This window comes from Anguilla anguilla, chromosome 8, assembly GCF_013347855.1.
Source record: "Anguilla anguilla isolate fAngAng1 chromosome 8, fAngAng1.pri, whole genome shotgun sequence".
Classification (NCBI taxonomy): domain Eukaryota; kingdom Metazoa; phylum Chordata; class Actinopteri; order Anguilliformes; family Anguillidae; genus Anguilla; species Anguilla anguilla.
In genome coordinates, this window is record NC_049208.1 from 44,394,336 (window position 1) to 44,412,788 (window position 18,453).

Sequence of the window (18,453 nt, forward strand, 5' to 3'; positions counted from 1 at the left end):
GGACAATACCAGGTGAAGGGGTCAACAGGCAGGACTGTCTGGACACTGACGGAAATAAACCACTATTCAATGCATCGACAGTGCCACAGCACAAGAAATGTGCATGAAGGAAGAACTGAATGTTGAAAGAGGGGAAAGTGTTAAAGAAATGTGGAACTGAAAGTGAAAGAGATAGCGATGTATAGGAATAAATGTGAGAATGTGGTCGGAAGTAGGGTGTATCAAAAATGGGGTTTACACAGTGTTTACGCTGTGTCTGTATCACAGAGGGATCATTACCTTAGAACTCCATAGAAAAGTATTTTGGAAGATATAAGATCAAACGCAGTCACACGAATCTTATTTCTATCAATAGATCACAAAGGAGTATACTCTGTGGTTTCGCTGTTCTTGGAGGAGAAGGGGTTTTGGTGCCTAACATTTGGGGAGACACTGCTTAACAGTTCTCCTGGCACCACAGTCATTGCCGTACGGAGTCATTTAGTTATGTACTTTGTCAGTGAACATGTTCATGTTTATTTGTCGTAGCAAGCATGACTATGCTGTTCAGATATAGATAATGGGTGTGTTCATATTTGCTGTCATTAATGTAACTGGTGATTATGTTTATTAATTGTCACACGCCAAGCGTGTACCGGGAAACACTGTTGTCTGTCGCATGGAGAGAGAGAGCAAGCACACCCACACAAACACAAAATAAACGGACACCTTCACCCTTCCCCCTTATGGGTTCCGGGTAAAAACAATGAACTAAAACAACAAGCTAAAATAACAAAGACAAAAGAAAGTAAAACAGAGTAGCAACTTTTCAGTTCCCTGCTCTGTAGCTGACCTGCCTTCCCAGCCAGGTTCATCTCCTCCAGCATCCCAGCTGAGGATTCCTTTCTTTTTAATGCTCAAAATGAACTGAAACGAAAATCATAACTGCGCTGACGGTGTTAGCTCCCGGTCTCTGCCCCGAACTGTGGAGAGCAGCACACCTTTAAGCACCTGGGCTGATTAGCTAACGCAGCCCAGGTGCATGTGCTCTCTCCACCAGCTGGCGCAGCCAAGACCAAACCGCCTTTTCTGGCGGACCGACTGCTATATTAATAAATCCTCATATTTCCATCCCCTCTGCAGCCTCATGAATACTTTTTCGCTGCTTGTAAGAACCCACTAAGGGCTGGTGCATTCAATCTGTGATGCAGTGACTTGAGTCTCTGAGTTATGGTTCCTGGTTCCCCATGGGTGCAAGCTTCGAGATTGAGTTTCTGAGATTTCTAGTGTAACGGGTGTGCCTGGCCTGCAACAGTCTTGTATCTGGCTGGATGCACATCCGTTAACTTCTGCGTGATCTGCATTGTGTTCTGTGTGTTACGCTGGTTGAAGGAAGGACCCGGACCACAAACAGCTACTGGTTGCTCTTTTAATGAAAGCTGGATGGTGGTTGTGTTTCTGTACAAGTTTGCATATAGTACATGACTAATACAGCTCATATTAACAGCAAAAGTGTATTTGAATAAGAATAAAAAAATAAATGAAATACAATATATAATGCTCAATGCATTTGATTACATACAAATTCTAGACATGCTAAATGCAACCAGTATAAATATTTGTATAAACAATGAACAGACAGAGTGCACATACCTGTACAAGTCAATAATAAAAAAAATGCTCTGTAACATGCAGTCTCTTCCACGCACACGGGTCGTCAATCCCCTGTTAACGGATAAACACGCAGAAAACCCTATAGCACTTGGAAACACGTGTCTACTATAAAACTTGCAAAAAGCGCATTTACAATGTTTATATTCAACCGACACATAGCTGCATGTTTACAATCTCAAAACTAACATTTATAATTGCATAACGCTATGTTTGTGTTGTCTACAAACTATAATACGCACCTCCTCTCAGTTCGCAAAGCACGGACTGAGAGTCATGCAGCATTTACGTCACAACTGCGACCTCTTAAAGCGACAGTACAGGTATTAACACACCCATTTAAACAGACTACAAAACGCGCCTTGAACGTAAAGAAAACCGAAGGTCCTCAATATTTATCAGGATTTGGTGAAGTTCCAAACAGAAAAATAAAGATATAATTTTAACCTGGTTACATTAGTCCTAAAGGAACCTCTGAGTATTGAGTTGTGAGTAAGAAGATTTAAGATATGAGTTTCTAAAAAATTCCTAGCCTTATGCCCTATTCGCACAGGACTAGTATTACCTGGGGACCTCTAGTAATTTGTAATAATTGCGGAGGTCGTCTGTGATCTTAATCCCGTGCGAGTCTGCCATGTCCGTAATTTGTAAAGTAAAAATTCCACCACAAATTACCTACCATATTTCGCCAAACACAGAGGTCATGTGATAATATTAGTCCCGTGTGAATCGGCATCTCTGTGATTTGGGGTCGTATTTTACTGTTACGCAGAGCAGAGCCTTGACATTTTCAATCATAGATGGGGAGATAATGTCAGTAAATTCATAGACATATAGACGCCGCATTAGCCTTTGGATCGTACGTCAATGTCGCCGCCATATTGGACCAGGCAAGGCTGGCCTGAAAACAAATATAAGTAAATGGGGGAGCTGCGGTTTTTCTGGATAAAAAGCACTGTAACGTTATCCAGAAAAACCACAGCTCCCCCGTTTACTTGTATTTGTTTTCAGGCCAGTCTTGCCTGGTCCAATATGATGGCGACGATGACGTATCGCAGCAACGGGCCGAAGCAGTCAATGCGGCGTCTATGAGTAAATTCGAGTAAAATACAGACTTCGCTTATCCCGTGTGAATGCGCCGCACGCAACACAGACGTGGGGGGGTAATTTCTAAATCACATGAGGTCCCCAGGTAATACTAGTCCCATGCGAATAGGGCTTTAAAGGAACCTCTGAGTACCAAGCCAGATAACAATTTTCAGGATATGAGTTTCTAATAAACAGATTCCAAGTCTCAAAGGGACTGCTCAGTACTAAGCCAGACATAAAAAAATAAAAAATAAAATCCCTTGCGTGGAAAACAAAGCCTGAGGGGGGTAGCTAAAGGGGACCAGAGCTCTGAGGCGCAGGTTTGCTGCTCAACAATACAGTGTATATACCAAATTTTGGGTATGTGATCCATGACCCCCAGCCTAACCAATAACTAAAATAAATAAAACACAGCTTTCCTTACAGTTTGGCATAGTCAATAGGATTTGATTTTCCTTTACGGTTTTGGCGTAGTCAGCAAGATACATCTCATCTTCTTGACCTTAGTCTTTTGGTCCCTGTCTCAAATTTTCCCTTGGTTTAGTCGGCGAGATAACAATTTTACTTTACATGTGGAATACAGCTATTATGGCCTTAAGCTATTATGCTTTACTCAAACTTTCCCTAGTTGTATTTTGTAAAGACAAGCTCCCAAACATGAGCTGCGATGGGGAGACACTGCACCCATTGCGATACTGAAAAGTTGCTTGAAACACTTGTTGGGGCACAGATCATATATTTTAGAGCCGCATGAGCCAGTGCTGGGTGTGTCATTAGCCAACAACCTGAGTATGTAATGTTTTAACTCTAGAAAGGTCTCGTTTTTTTTACTGCGTACTACCGCCAAACTGATGGCCAGCGGTGTCAGGTGTATCCAGCATTACCGCATCGATTTCTGCAAAATGTATTGAGGCCTATTACAGGAACCATGAGAAAAGTGCTAAAATGTGCATGGCAAAACACAAGATGGAAAAAGTAGTTCAATGTAAAGTGCAATATTTTTAAAAGTTATTTCTTTTGTCATTCAACACATTTCTCCCTCCCTTATCCTGAAAGTGTGCATTTACACAGCTATGCACCATCGCTGTCTTATCAATTCCATGGAGAACGCGCAGCTTTGGTGGTTTGTTGGAACTGCACATTCACAATTCGGTTATATTTTACGCAGTTGCCATGTAGCTATTCTATTCAGTTTATTCAGTTCAAAGTCAGTTTCAGAGAAAACATGGAAATATGTCAGTGGCGTTGTCTTTGCGGAGTACTAAGCCTATCATTTCTATAACTACAGCATCCACAGTTATTCATCCCCACTCTAAAGGCTTTATCAGCCTCATCACAATTGCAGTGAATTAATTTAGTGTGATTGTGTGTGCGAAATTACTTTCGACAGTGCTTTATTGGGAAATTCTTATCAAAGCACCGGTCATTCATTTGTTGAATAGCGTGCTGTAGTAGACAGCGACACGTTGTTGTCTATTGTCTAGCGGTTAGTTTTGTGAAGAAAATGGCACAGACTGCCTGTATTTCTTTACTGAGTCGCTTTTCTTCGAATTATAAAAACACAGTTATTTGTGGAAGGAGGAGGATATAGCATTCACGGCACTGGAGTAATTTTCATTATAAAGTCCCCAATGTGCAATGGCCTTGCTTTGATCTGTCTAGTGTTAAAGGAAACTCTCACTGCAGGTGTGTGTGTGTGTATGTCTAATTGAGAAACTTGGTGCTGACTTCAGAGCGAATCGCATCAATGAGATGGGAAAATATTTCTGAATCTGAAAAATATTGGCCAAATTTTGGAGGAGAAAAAATTTGGGGAAAACATATTATTTTAGTGTTGCTGAAAGTAGTATTTATATTTGTATTCAGCACCATCCCTACTCTCCAGCCTTGGTGCACATGACAGTGAAGCAATGAATTGAGAGGACATCAGAGATTAAAGCCTCTGTTGCTGCTATCTGTGCAACACTTAATAAAAGTGCCTTCCTGCATTAATCCTCCAGTCTCTCCGAGACATGTCTGCCATGATTCTCATATTAACATAATGGCATACAATACTCTCTAAATACAACACACCTCACTGAGGCTGCTGTCTTCTTTCCTGTGCTCTTAACTGGCCATGTCTCTGGCACATTTGTCTGAGTTGTTAATGCAGAAAGGGATTTTAAGATTTGCCCCCTGTCTCTCCAGAGTATCTCCAGGTCCTCTCAAAAACAGAGCTGGGTTTAAACCAGCTCTGGCCAGGGTCCAGTGATGTGAGACATGCTGAAATGAACAGAAATAGCTTGAGACAGGAGAATAAGCCTGGAGCCCAGAACAGTCTGAAAATCTCCCCTGCTAAAACATTATCCACTTCCTGGTTTTTCCCTTAACATAGAAATATGTGTTGTGTCTTCTTCATGCTAAAAGATGAAGTCAGGGCCCATTTCACCTCAGGCTTTTTTGATTTGGCTTACAAGACAGTTTTGTGACCTGCCTCTTAATGGTGCAGCATGAATTGGAATGAATTTGGACCACCACTCTTCACATGCTTAACCACTTCGTGCAATGTCCATAGTGGTCGGCATGCCGGCGTGCCTAGATTGCTCAATTCAGACATTCTGTGCTCCTGCAACCAATGTATGAGTTGAAAACACAAACTTGGTGTTCTAGCTTTATTCGTAGATGATTCAGGACAACTATGCCGAATACAGAGTTTTGCAGCGCCACCATTGTCGCACTGGTCGTGCATTTACCAAGCCCTTCCCTGCAGTCTCATCTGTAACTACACTGCTCACGCATGACACACAATAGCATCTGGGCTTACAGGAAAACATTCTTTTACCACTAAAAATGTGTATTCTGTCATAGCAGCAAGATAAAGCCAACAATAGCCGAAGGTATGCCAGTACAGCTGTGAAAAACTCTGATCTCTGAACGCTGAAACAAACAAGAGGAATTTTTCAAAAATTATACCATGTCATTCTACTGTCAATATCTGCAACTAAATATGGAATAAATATACAACCTTACCATTAGTTTTACGAGTAGAGATGTCCCTTTTCGAGACGGAGTGGTCATATGTTGTCTTGGACAAACCGTTTGTGAAATATACGTGCATTTGTGACACCTGGGTACCTTCCAAAATAGCTGGGCGTAATACCACATGTTTTTTGTGATGTTGTCGTCCTTTGTAGTACAATCTGGCTTAATCGACAATTAATCAATCCAATAGGTGACAGAAAAAGTTTTCTAATGATGTATAATATGTATAATTTTTCTTTTGGAATAGTGTTTTATAGCTCAGCATAACCAAAGGTTTTGTATAATTATAACTGCATTACGCATTCAGGCTGTGGCAGCAGTAGAGACAATGCCCCTGGAGAAATTTTATCGATGACTTTCGTCATTTCTTGGAAAATATTATTATTCTTGAGAAATTCTGAGCATGACTAAGGCATATGTTTGCTGATAGACCTGATACACTGTTTTCTGATAGCTGATATACAGTTAGAACTGGGGAACGACGCCATTGATTCTGTCTCTGTTTCCTGAACTCAGATAAGATTTGATCTTCCAAATGTAAGTGTTACTGCTGAAAATATTTTGGTTATATACGTTGTTTTTGAAATTGAGTGTCTTTAAATAGGTTAGTGGTATTTTATAATGAGGATATTTCACACTGTAAAGTAAGCGTTCGTTGGGTTGCTAAGTAGTGTTTGTGTTTAATGCACCGAATGTGAATTGAACTGCAACATTGGCAAAACGTGGTGGACGGTTGAATATTGTTTTAATGTCATCCCATCCCCACACAAGAAAACATCACTGTTGAGTACAGAAAAACATACACGAGTTAATGATTACACATTCAGTTACTGTACCACATAGTGTGATAATGTTTTTGCATTGTTTTTTGTCTGATATCAATGTTTCACCTTAAATCTTCATAAGGGGCACATGACAGAATTTTATAGATTTTTAGAGAAATTTTGGATATGTTTCAGGACCCCTAGATATTGTAAGCCACTGTACTGATTGAAAGCTTGTAATTCCCACTTGAAAATGATGCAACAGGGAGTTTTTTTAGTCAAGTTGATTTGTAGTGAAATATATGATTATGTTGTGATTTACAGCAATGCATAATTTAGACATTTTGGATGGATTTGGAGACACTGCTTACTTTTTGATTCATAGATCTTTGGTAGTTCTGTGTATCCAATCTTAGATTTGACTCACTTGTGGTCTTTAGTAGTTCTGTGTATCCACGCTTAGATTTGACGCACTTGTGGTCAAGGAGTTTTTGATCCAGGACATGTATAATTTAACCTGCTGTATATTTGCAGTCTCTCAGTATTTCATTGCAAACTAAAAAAGAGCAAATTCATTTTTGATTTTTTTTCTAAGACAATTGCATTTCTGGCACTTTTATATTCATAATTTATGAAGAAATAATCTAAATTGTTAGTATTGTAAATGGTACTTCATTTAAGCCATTTTTCAAGTCTCTGTGATGCTCACATCTGGGGTTGTAAAGCTTTAAATAGGGCACCCCCTAAATGGGCAAGGATTGGCCAGATTTGGCATGTGCACAAAGGGGTTAACAAGGGAAACAGGAAAGGGCAGAGGAGGGGAGGTATAATTCATCCTATGGAAATTGATATTTATGCTAAAATCATTCTTTACTGCTTATTTTTATTAAATTATTATTTTATTAAATTACTTTATGCTTTGTTTTAAAGTGTGATAAAAATATGAGTCTTATGATGTGGTCATAGCATCTCATATTATGGAGTTGGAATGTCACAGGAGCATTAAATTAATTGTATCTGCTTTATGCAGTTTTATGCATCAGAATGCATGCTTGTGGACAATGCTTATTTTTTCAATGTATGAGTGTATGCTTCCATTAATCCTGCTTTTAGAATTTTTTTTTTTGCAGAAATCTTACCCCAGTGTAGGATTTCAAGTGGCAAGCAATGCAACTTGGAAAGTCAGTTCCATACAGTCGAGCAGTTATACATGCCACAACTGATTTTTACTACAAAGTGCTAACACAGGGTTTACAGACAATGTGCAAACAGTCTCAGTATGAGTAAGTAAAGTACCAAGTAATGGTGTGTACTGATAATATGTGAAGTTCTCCACTGGACATTTTGTGCATCTATTTAAAAGTATTTGAAGTATTTTCATGGAGACCCTGTCAATGTAAATGTTGTCACTTGTTTGTTCCAATGGCCCCTGTTTCTCTGTATAGCGGAGTGCGGCTCATCCATCACCAACAATGAAGGAATCCTGTTGTCGCCAAACTATCCTATGAACTATGAGAACAATCATGAGTGCATCTACAGCATCCAAGTGCAGGCGGGAAAGGGCATCAATATCTCAGCCAGAACGTTCCACCTGGCCCAGGGTGATATCTTAAAGGTAGGCCAGCCACATAGTCTACTTATCACCTGCATGTTAAAATTTCTTAACCCAGGGAGCTGTCCTAAATATCTTCTGCCCCTCTCTCCATAGATCTATGATGGGAAAGACAACTCAGCACATTTGCTAGGGGCATTCACTGGCTCTGCAATGATAGGCCTCACACTCATCAGCACTTCAAATCACCTGTGGCTGGAGTTCTACTCTGATACTGAGTTCACAGGAGAGGGCTTCAAGCTGGTCTACTCCAGTAAGTCACACCAGTGCTAGCGCATCTTCAGATTAAGTGTCATCAAATTCAATTAATATTCAGTTTTATATTGACCATTTTCTCACATACAAGGCCAGACGCTGTCAGACAGTGACCTGCTTTATCAATTAATCTAGCAGCAGGATACTTTACTATTAACTGTGAGTCATTTTTATGGTACTTTTATGGCACTATTTTTGCTCATAAGATTTCAGCAATCATTACGTTAATTTTACTGTTGTACTGTACAGTATGTACAATGTAACACTTTTCTGTGACTGGAATTTAACAGTTCACAAATATAGAATAGTCAAACAGAGTTTTTTTGTCTGTTGATCTGTCAATTCAATTCAATTCAGTAAACAAAACAATTTACACCATCACCTGACGTCACATACAACAGAAATTCCACTAAATAATTCAGACATTGTTTTAATTTTATTTTAATTTACCTACTGCTTTATGGTCCTGCATTAGTAAAATCATTATAAACAACTGTATGACTTAAAGGTGTGGTGCATCAGCTGTACGAGACAACAGAGGAAGAGAAGGTTGCTGTAGAGATCACGCCCTGTCTTCAAAAGACATTACAGTATTATTTAATTATTTTTTCCCTCTGTATACTTTAATTATGATATTGCCTGATAGAAACAGTGATTATGGAGAATGATAATGTCACATTTTTCAATAGTATCTTCATTATTGCGCTGAATTTCTCAGTTAACCTTGCACTTCATCTTCATTTTTCTTCTTAGCAAAATTAGCAGAGTTAATTAATAGTAGATTTGTGGGCGAGTCTTGTGTTATCCGTAAGGTAGCTGACTCTCAAGCCATATGCAAATCCCAATTGTGAGGAGGGATTCAATCCCTAGCCATCACTCTTTCAGCTGTGGTCTCTTTTCTGTCTCTTATTCTCACTACCTGTTTGAATAAACCAAAAAATGGACGGAGGGCAGACTGTCCCACTCTTCTTTTAAAAAACAGATTGCTATTGGTAATGGTCACATTAATTGCCAGGTGACATTGAAAACAGAAACAGTGGAAAGATGTCACAATCTGAGAGGAAAAAAAACATTGTGATTTTAATCAATTGGAAGAAGGTTCTGAAAGAGCGCCCAAGAAAGTTCCAAATAAATCCTAAATATTTCTGTCTGTCCAAAGCAATGCCTTTCTACTCATTTCCAGTCCAGAGGTGATATTTGGGTACATCTGTTTCCTCCAATCTCTCAGGTTTTGAGCTTTCACACTGTGAGGACCCTGGGATGCCCCAGTTTGGGTTCAAGGTCAGTGACCAGGGCCATTTCTCTGGCAGCACCATCACCTACAGGTGCAACCCAGGCTACACTCTGCATGGCAGCAGCATCCTGAAGTGTATGACTGGAGAAAGACGGGCATGGGATAATCCTCTACCCTCCTGCATAGGTAACATGCCTACAGAGACATGGACACGCACTCACTAGCCTTAGCATTCTGAAAATTCATAGTGCTTAATTCAAAATTTTGTATTAAAATTTTGTATAAAAATGCAACACCTTACATTTTTAACAAGTTAGCTCAATTAATAATTAAGGTTGGATTTAAGAGCTTTTTTGGAATGAGAGCTGTATGTTAAGTCAAGTGTTTTTATTTCCTTGCATCCAGAGGATGGGATTTGTATTGACATGCAGCTCACAGCTTTAAAAAACAGGGTGGACAATGCATTGACAATACAGTGGAAAAACACTTGCCATGGGGTAACAAGTGCAGGTTTCAGGTGACAAAGTGTATGGTAATTGAGCATGTGGGTGTGTAGTGTGGACGTTTGTTAAAAGTCCTTACAGTGGTTGGGAGGAAACTGTATCTGAAGCGCGTGGTGTTAGCAGCCATTGACCAGCCATTTGACTGGTTATTTATTTGAGAATACAGCGATGTCCTCTGGAAATGTAGATCCTACGCTGCTTATGTGTTCACTGCCACTTCATAAAGGCTTGCTAGCCAGCTAGCTTGCTAAAGTGAACCAAATATGTTAGCTAGCTCGCTCGCTTGATAATGAGGATTGATAAACATAGTGGTTGTGTAAACGCATTTAATTAAAAACTTTCACTAAATATACATACATTCATTGCGGCAATCGAATCTGTGCAGACAGGTCTTGCAGTGGAGAATATTGGATGAGGCACGAGTGACAAACGTCTTATTACAGAAGTAGCGCGTCAGCTGCTGCAGTTCACACTTGTATTAGAGCTCCCTCTACTGGATAAATATAGTAAATAGCTATTACAATGTTCGAACAGACAAGTACAGATAAATAATCTGTTTTTTTTTTGTTTATTATACTTATTTATAAATCGGGACACATCGGCTGCATAACTGCCGATCCCGATGTCGTCAAAAAAGTCAAATAATGGCCGATATATCGGCCAAACCGATACATCGGTCGGGCTCTAGTATGAACTAATACATATAGGAAGGTGTAATAATTATTACCTGTTTAACACAACCACTAATTATTCATTCTTTTTTGTTTTATGTTGATATTACTTTAGTTACAAATTACATGTATTGTGCCACAGAGTATCGATTGCAAAATATTGCATTAGTCATGAAAATCTGTTCATAAATGCAGTGTTCCATAATTTGTTGGCAGCACTGTATATGTGTGTGTATTTCTACAGTGCCCTCCATCATGTTTTTGGCAAACACAAAATGTTGATTAAGCTTTGTACTCCATTTTAGATTTGTAATCAAACAATTCAAATGTGGTTAAAGCACAGATTCTCTGCTTTTATAAAATTATATTTAAGGACTTAAGGCAGTCGGAGGGTTGCCAGTTCGATCCCCCGCCCTGGGCGTGTTGAAGTGTCCCTGAGCACAATACCTAACCCCTAATTGCTCCCAACGAGCTGATTGGTACCTTGTATGGCAGCCTTTCACTGTTGGTGTGTGAGTGTGTGTGTGAATGGGTGAATGAGAGGCATCAATTGTAAAGCACTTTGGATAAAAGCGCTATATAAATGCAGTCCATTTACCATTTAATGTACTTCAGGGGTGGTTAATAAACCTTGACTTCGCCTTGACTGCATCACCACCCCCGTCCTCCATTATTTTTCAATAACGGGACTGCCCGTCGTGGTTTATTCCTTACATATATCCCCCCAACATTATGGGGTGAAACCAAAATGAAATCTGAGAAACTTCACTTTAACCACATGTGAATAAGTTTGATTACAAATCTAAAAGTGTGGAGTACAGAGCCAAATCAAGAAAAAAAATGTTTGTTCCAAACATTGTTGAAGGCACTGCATGCAGTCAGAAAAGGACAGTATTTATTGATATTCTATTGCATTTAACTATATCTTCAGGACAAAACACATTTTTTAATTGTTTAATATATTTTGTGAAACAAGTCACCTAACACCCATCTTTCACCCATGTGAAAAAGTAATTTCCCTCATAGTTACCTAATCAACCAATTAACCAAATTTAATTAGTAATTAAATTCAGCTGATTGAACACAAGCAGGCTTGATTACAGCCAGCCCTGTTGAATCTAAACCTCACTCATATGGGACTTTGCCATCAGATTGAAGTAGTCACCACAAAGTTTTTACAATGCCACGGTCAAAGGAAATTCCAGACGAGATAAGAAAAAAAGTTGTTGAAATATATCAGTCTGGAAAGGGTTACAAAGCTATTTCTGTGGCTCTGGGACTCCACCACAGTGAGAGCCATTATCTCCAAATGGAGAACACTTGGAAAAGTGGTGAATTTTCCCATGAATGGCCGTCTTGCCAAAAATTTCTCCAAGGGTGCAGCAACAACTCATTCAGAAAATCACAAAAGATGCCAGAAGAACCATTTGGACAACATGGGTCCTATTATGTCTGGCTTAAATCTAAATTTCACACTAAGGACAGAATTTCAAACATGATGGTAGTAAGATGGTGTGGGGATGCTTTGCTGTCTTGGGACCTGTCATTTTGCGATTTGCGATATGGAATTGACGATGAGAAAGTAATCAAACAGCGAATTGTTTACAACGTGTGCATGTTTTCTGCTGTTGTTGCCAGTTATACATATAAATGTGAATGCATTCGGTCGCTTCGGATGTCAAGACATGAAAGCGAATGTTCGCATAAAAACATAATGAAGGTGTTTGAGAGGATATATAAAACAGTTACAATCTGACTATTGGCCTGTTATATCCTATTTGTTGCATAACAACGGTCCAAGTTCAACTACCAACGACAGTTTTGCTTGACAACGGTAAAATAAGCCCAAACGGCTGCAGAAGAATATTTCAATTCCAGGTGATTAAATCGATTTTAAAAAAAATATACAAAAGTAACCATATATAATCATTGTTGGTAACCCGTTGTATATAAGTGGAATAAACCCCTCTGGGCTGTCCCGGTTATTAGAAAATAATGTAGGCTACTTCGGTGGTAGTATGGGGTTACAGAAGAAATCATAGGACAGATGGACCGACGACAACGTCGTTTTTTCATACGTCAGTGGGCTAATTTGCCTAATCTTCGCGGGACTTTAGACCGCGGTGGAAACGCAGACAACCATGAGCTGAAGGAACCTTTTAGTTCCTTGAAAAGTAGTTCTTGGGACTAAAAGTTCCGGGTAATTTTGGTGGAAACGCGGCTTTAGACAGCAATGTATGGTTGTTTTCTCTTCACAGCCGAGTGCGGAGGAAGATTCAAAGGTGAATCTTCAGGTCGCATCCTGTCTCCTGGATACCCATTTCCTTATGACAACAACCTCCGTTGCACCTGGACCATCGAGGTAGACTCAGGCAACATTGTCAGGTACTACCATCTCACATCATATGAACATAGAAGCATTAATGTCTTCAGACATCCTTTCACAATTCAAATGCTTGTCGCTTCATATCATATCAGATTCCATATATGAATTTCCATGTTTAGCTGTGTACCTCCATATCATGGTGGTATGTGAAAACACAAAGGTTTGAGCTTGGTGTTTTGAAGAAGGCAGGGCAATTTTATGGTAATGTTTGGGACGTGGCTTGATGTCTAAGTTCCAATGACACATGCTTTTTTATTTTCCCCACATTATGCATATATAAAAATTGCTGTCCACACCCACACAGGGAATACGACTGTTGTGTGTGTGAACTCCTCCATAGAGTTTGTACGAACAAGCCGAGATGGACTGCTGAAAACTGCTGGGTTCAGGCCTAGCCAGGCTCGATTTAATGGACATGGAGACATGCCAGGCTCTGACTCAGGATGCAGTTTTTTCCCAAATATCAAGCAACACTAGTTACATGTCGTGTCCTCACTTGCTGCAGCTGAGCTCAGCGCTGCTGTGCAGGAGCTGTTTACCACTTTGTTGTGCATGATTCTGAAACTGTATTGTGTGAAAACCAGAGCTTGTAGCAATACTAAGAATTAAATGTCACTTTGCCTTGATTCGTTTTAATTAATTGCTCATTAATATAAATGATAAAACAACAAGTGGTGCATCACAGGATTCACATGGGCTCCCAGGCTCCAACCAGGTAGAACACATTGCCCAACAAAAGCAATAGCTGTGTATCAACTGGAACTGTTTTGGAGGCTTATTTTTGTTACTTTGTTTTGACTATTTTTTAATGTATTTCATGTTTAGCTTCCCTGAGAAAGCAGGCTAAAAGAAAAATTATTTGCAGTGATATATAATGCTATATATATTCATTAAGTCTGTCAGATATCTAGTTTTTAATTGATCGCCTTTGAGAGAGAGACAGTGGCCTGCTCTGTTTGACAGTAGCAATGCTGCCTCCTTCTCTATCTTCCCCTCTCCCCTCCACAGGTATACAAAGGAATGTCTTTAGGCAATTAAAAGTCATGCTAGGGGTCTTATCTGTGTATACAAATCTATAGGTGTCATAGATAACACCAGAATTATTGGGTTTCAGGGACCCAGTGTGGGCACAGAATGCCACAATCGTGGTTCCCTTTTTATTTAAGTTTAAATGCCAATCTGTGACATTTGACTAAAATCATCAATTGAAAGTCTTAAAGTCTATCTAAATAATGGTTGTTGAGGCCTGCCAGACCAAGTGTGGTCTGCATGTTACAACTGGCCATGTGACATGGATAATATTTTGCCTGAAGATGATTCCACTACTGGATGGACAATTATTGCCTACTACTATCACCTCTGTTGTTAAAAGCAGGAGTACATTTCTGTTTTTGTAGAGGTAATAAATAGCTGAGCTGAATTATCTCCTAACATACAGTATTACACTGAGTGCAGTTGTGTATGTACACCTTGGTCAGCTCTTCCATTTAAAATAGCAATTTTTGAACCCCGCCGTTTCAGAACAATCTCAGTGCCATATCACAGGTGGACTACAATAGCCATGGGCTCACAAAATATATTTTGGTGTAGCTACATTAGGTTACTGTGTTGTGGGTACCCATAAAAAATTTGCATAAAAAATAAGACTTTTTTTGCACAAACATAACTCAATTTAAACCCAATGGATCCTGACACAAGATCCTTCATCGTTCATTTTGGGACGTGTAGTATTTTTATATTTCCAAGTCGGCGGACTTTATAAAATTTGAATAAGATCTCAAAATATTAAATTTGAAACTCCATTGTTCTGGAGTCCTAAACATTAGATGAGAATAACTGGGAGACCATTATGTCCAGCAACGATGTCACAGGCAGGCTCTGGCAACAGATAGGCACACTGACAATAGTGGCAGCCAGTCACACTGACTCTGTCCAAAGCGACAAGTACTCACTTTGTGACAATGTGTCGGATCCAGTAAAGCGAGGGCGGCCAAAAGAGACCAGCTAGGTTGGTGGGTGTAAATCACAGAAAATTTAGCTAGTCTACAGCACTCCAGGTTGGCCTATTCTGAGCTGCCCCTGGCTAGCTACCATTTGCTAGTAAGGCTCGGAGCCTCAGTTTTCCCATCCTGCACTGCATGAAAACAACAAACTGCAAGATAAGAATTTTATGTTAGGTAGCTAGTCAACAGCAGTTAAGAACATTAATATATTTGTCTTTAGATTAATTGATAAATTTGTACATTTCTGTGATTGCATGTCTTGCTGCTGCTGGAACTTTATAACGTAGTGAATGGGATTACTTTTTTATTTTCCACTCTAAACTTTCATTACAGTGTTAGCTAATTACTTGGTCACGGTCCTTACAAACCTGTACTTTAACCGTACATACATACATACATATGAAAAAAAAAATCTTATTCAAAGTAACGTAAGAAGGGATTTTTTATTTTTTATTGATGAAACGCATTTCAAAACATAGCCAACCTCTCTTGTCATTATCCTGGTTGTTCAACAGTGTGTTACAGTTCGTAGTCCTAAAACATGGAAGTGAGTTCACATTTTTGAGCCATGATTTGGCAGATTTCCAATGGTTTTGTCACATAGGGATTTTGTTTTCAGCAGAAAATAAGGTCTATGATTAATGTAAACCTAAGAGTGTTTTATGTTTTGTTCTACAAGATAAATTACACCCATTAATATTTCAACCATGAATTTCGAAGCCGTTATGTGCTTTTAAAAAGTAAGTTGCTAAGAAGTTGCTTGATACATTGAAACTATAACAACGGTCACATTCTGGCAACCGCCACTCAAGTTTCTATACTAGCCCGCTGTAGCGAAATAGAGCATTGTCTGTTTAATTGCGAAGATGCACCTGATGAGAGGTGCGTCGTACAATTTAAAGTTTGTGTGCAAGCAGAAGTAAAAGAGACCAAACCAGAGAGAGATGAGAGCTGAGTGAGAAAAGAAAGCGTTTTTGGCTTCAACTCTGTGCCTAAAAAGAGTCCACATAAATGGGGTTTCCTGTCCTAGAGTGCTAATACTGCAGTCTGGTAGCAGCCTTCCATGTTTCTGGTTTAGCCTCCTTGGCTCTACCTGGCACCCGAACAAAACTTTCTTCCTGGATCTGGGAGTATACAACGCTATACCGCCTGCACAGCAACAACCATTGTAGTTTCAATAAAGCAACATGTACCAAGTTGCTTTTTTAACACCAGGAGCCAGGATCATTCCGTGGGCTTGATATAACTCAGGGTGCGGCCTGGTTCATATGACACAGGAGTCTTCAAGCGGGATATTTTCTAATTGTTCGCTAGATGGCGCTTATTAGACACGAGCTGACAAAGGTTGCCATTGTCCTAATGAAATATTTGCGAAAGTTTAGACTGTCAGAGTAAGATATGTTTTAGTTATGGCTCGGCATTCTAGCCAACACATTTGTGATGAAACCGTCACAGGCTGTGGACAGCACCCGGTAAAAAGCACTCTTGTATACATACACACACCCACACACATTCTCTCTCTCCCTCTCTGCCCCTCCCGTTTTTGCACACACACACACACACACACATTCTCTCTCCCTCTCTGTCCCTCCCGCAGGCCCACTCATCCACTGGCCATTGCCAGATTATTGCCATGCGTTCAAAGCGGAGAAGATAATTTTCTGTCTTCACCTGGCTGGTATTCTGGCATCTTTGGTTCCTTCCGCAGGAAGGATGGTGGGTTGGAACTTCGAAGCTGGTCATCTCTGTAGGGGTCAGACAGTGGAGGTCGTCATCTGGCCGTTGGATTTCGGAGGTCCAACCTCAGGCTTTGCCTCTCATCTCTACGAGCTGCAGAACTACCCTGCTGGCCATCTCTATAGGGACTGTGGAGGTTGTTGTCTGGGTGCTGGAGGTGGAAGGTCCAGCCTCGGGCTCTGCCTCTCAACGTCACTCTCGAACCCAGCTGACCGCTCAACTGCAAAATGTTGGGCAGTCTGTATTAAGCTCCTCAGGCCTCTGAGTTGATCCCGGAGTCTCTGAACCTCTCACATGCTGACGACCATTTTTTCTTGTCTAAATGATTAACGTTACCTCACTTGCTCCCAGCCAAGTTCATGTTAGTCTTTTGTCTGGCGTTTTCTAAATAATTCAGCTAGCTATATATTTAGCTAACGTTATATTTTTAGAAAACTTTCCAAAGCTGTTGACTAGCTAGTTATACCGTGCAAGTTTCGATGCTCGCTTGCTGACACCCTTATCGGTCTGAATGATTGACGTTACCTAGCTTGCGTCCAGCCAAGTCAATGGGTTAACTTTTTTGCAGCTGTAGCGTATATTGGTTGGGTGGAGTTTGCTATCAGTATCAAATCGATGCAAAATAAGACCTGGATGTGAGCGACCGGCGCATGTATCAAATGCACACAATGTTACTCTTTTGTTATATGTATTGTAAAAGAGATTTCGATCTCAGTGGGACTCGCGAGCTAAAAAAAGGGAAAATATTACTTACCAATCCTATTTATATTAAGCGCTTTGAATTTGCTTGCCTGAAAAGTGCTATATAGCCTAAATAATGTTTGATTGATTGTAAAGGCAGAGGAATGACAAAAGGATCGTTACAAGTATGGGATGCATGAAAAAACGAAACCTCGCAACAGTGGAGGTATTTTAACACGGATCAATTTTCACGAATGTGAAATGCAGTACATGCAAGTAAAAAGATCGTTTTTGGGGAGGGGGGCCATGCTTCCAGCGTCTTGAGCAATATGCATATTCTATCGTGACGATGTGTGTCTAATCCAATCAGCAGTGCCAATAACAACAGCAGGTTGCATCTTGAGTTTCAGGCTGAAGTTCATAATAAAAATCATGCACTAAAAGATGAAGACAGAAAAATATGTCTTGATGTTCCCCACAAAACTACGAAACACTGCAGAAAAGTGGGATTTCAAAATTGATTACAGTACAATGTATCGCTTCAACGCGTTACATTGAGATAGCAACAGAGTAAAAAGACGAGACGTGTCTTCAGTAATTTGCTTTATTATATCAAAACCATTAGCATATGGCACATTGTAAGGAAATTGAAGCGATTTAAAAAAAATAAAGTTAGCTAAATATATAGCTAGCAAGCTGAATTATTTAGAATCGCCCCTCACCCCTCCCCCATCCCCAGAATACTAAATTATTTTTGTTCCTCTCCACAACACCAGTGAAGGCGATTGGAGACTTCCCTTCAATAGACCTTACTGAAATTTTCAACTGCGAAAACAATACTTAGAAA

At 39.9% G+C, this 18,453-nt stretch overlaps 1 protein-coding gene across 9 annotated transcripts in view; it reads left to right on the forward strand.

Annotated features, from left to right (window-relative positions):
* The window catches only part of csmd3b (CUB and Sushi multiple domains 3b), a 938,142-nt gene that overhangs the window by 450,916 nt on the left and 468,773 nt on the right, over nt 1-18,453 (forward strand). For all 9 annotated transcript variants that reach the window (XM_035430384.1, XM_035430386.1, XM_035430391.1 and 6 more), the window contains 4 exons: nt 7,970-8,139; nt 8,233-8,389; nt 9,620-9,811; nt 13,058-13,184. In XM_035430384.1, coding sequence (XP_035286275.1) covers nt 7,970-8,139; nt 8,233-8,389; nt 9,620-9,811; nt 13,058-13,184 — 646 coding nt within the window. The remainder of the gene's footprint in view (nt 1-7,969; nt 8,140-8,232; nt 8,390-9,619; nt 9,812-13,057; nt 13,185-18,453) is intronic.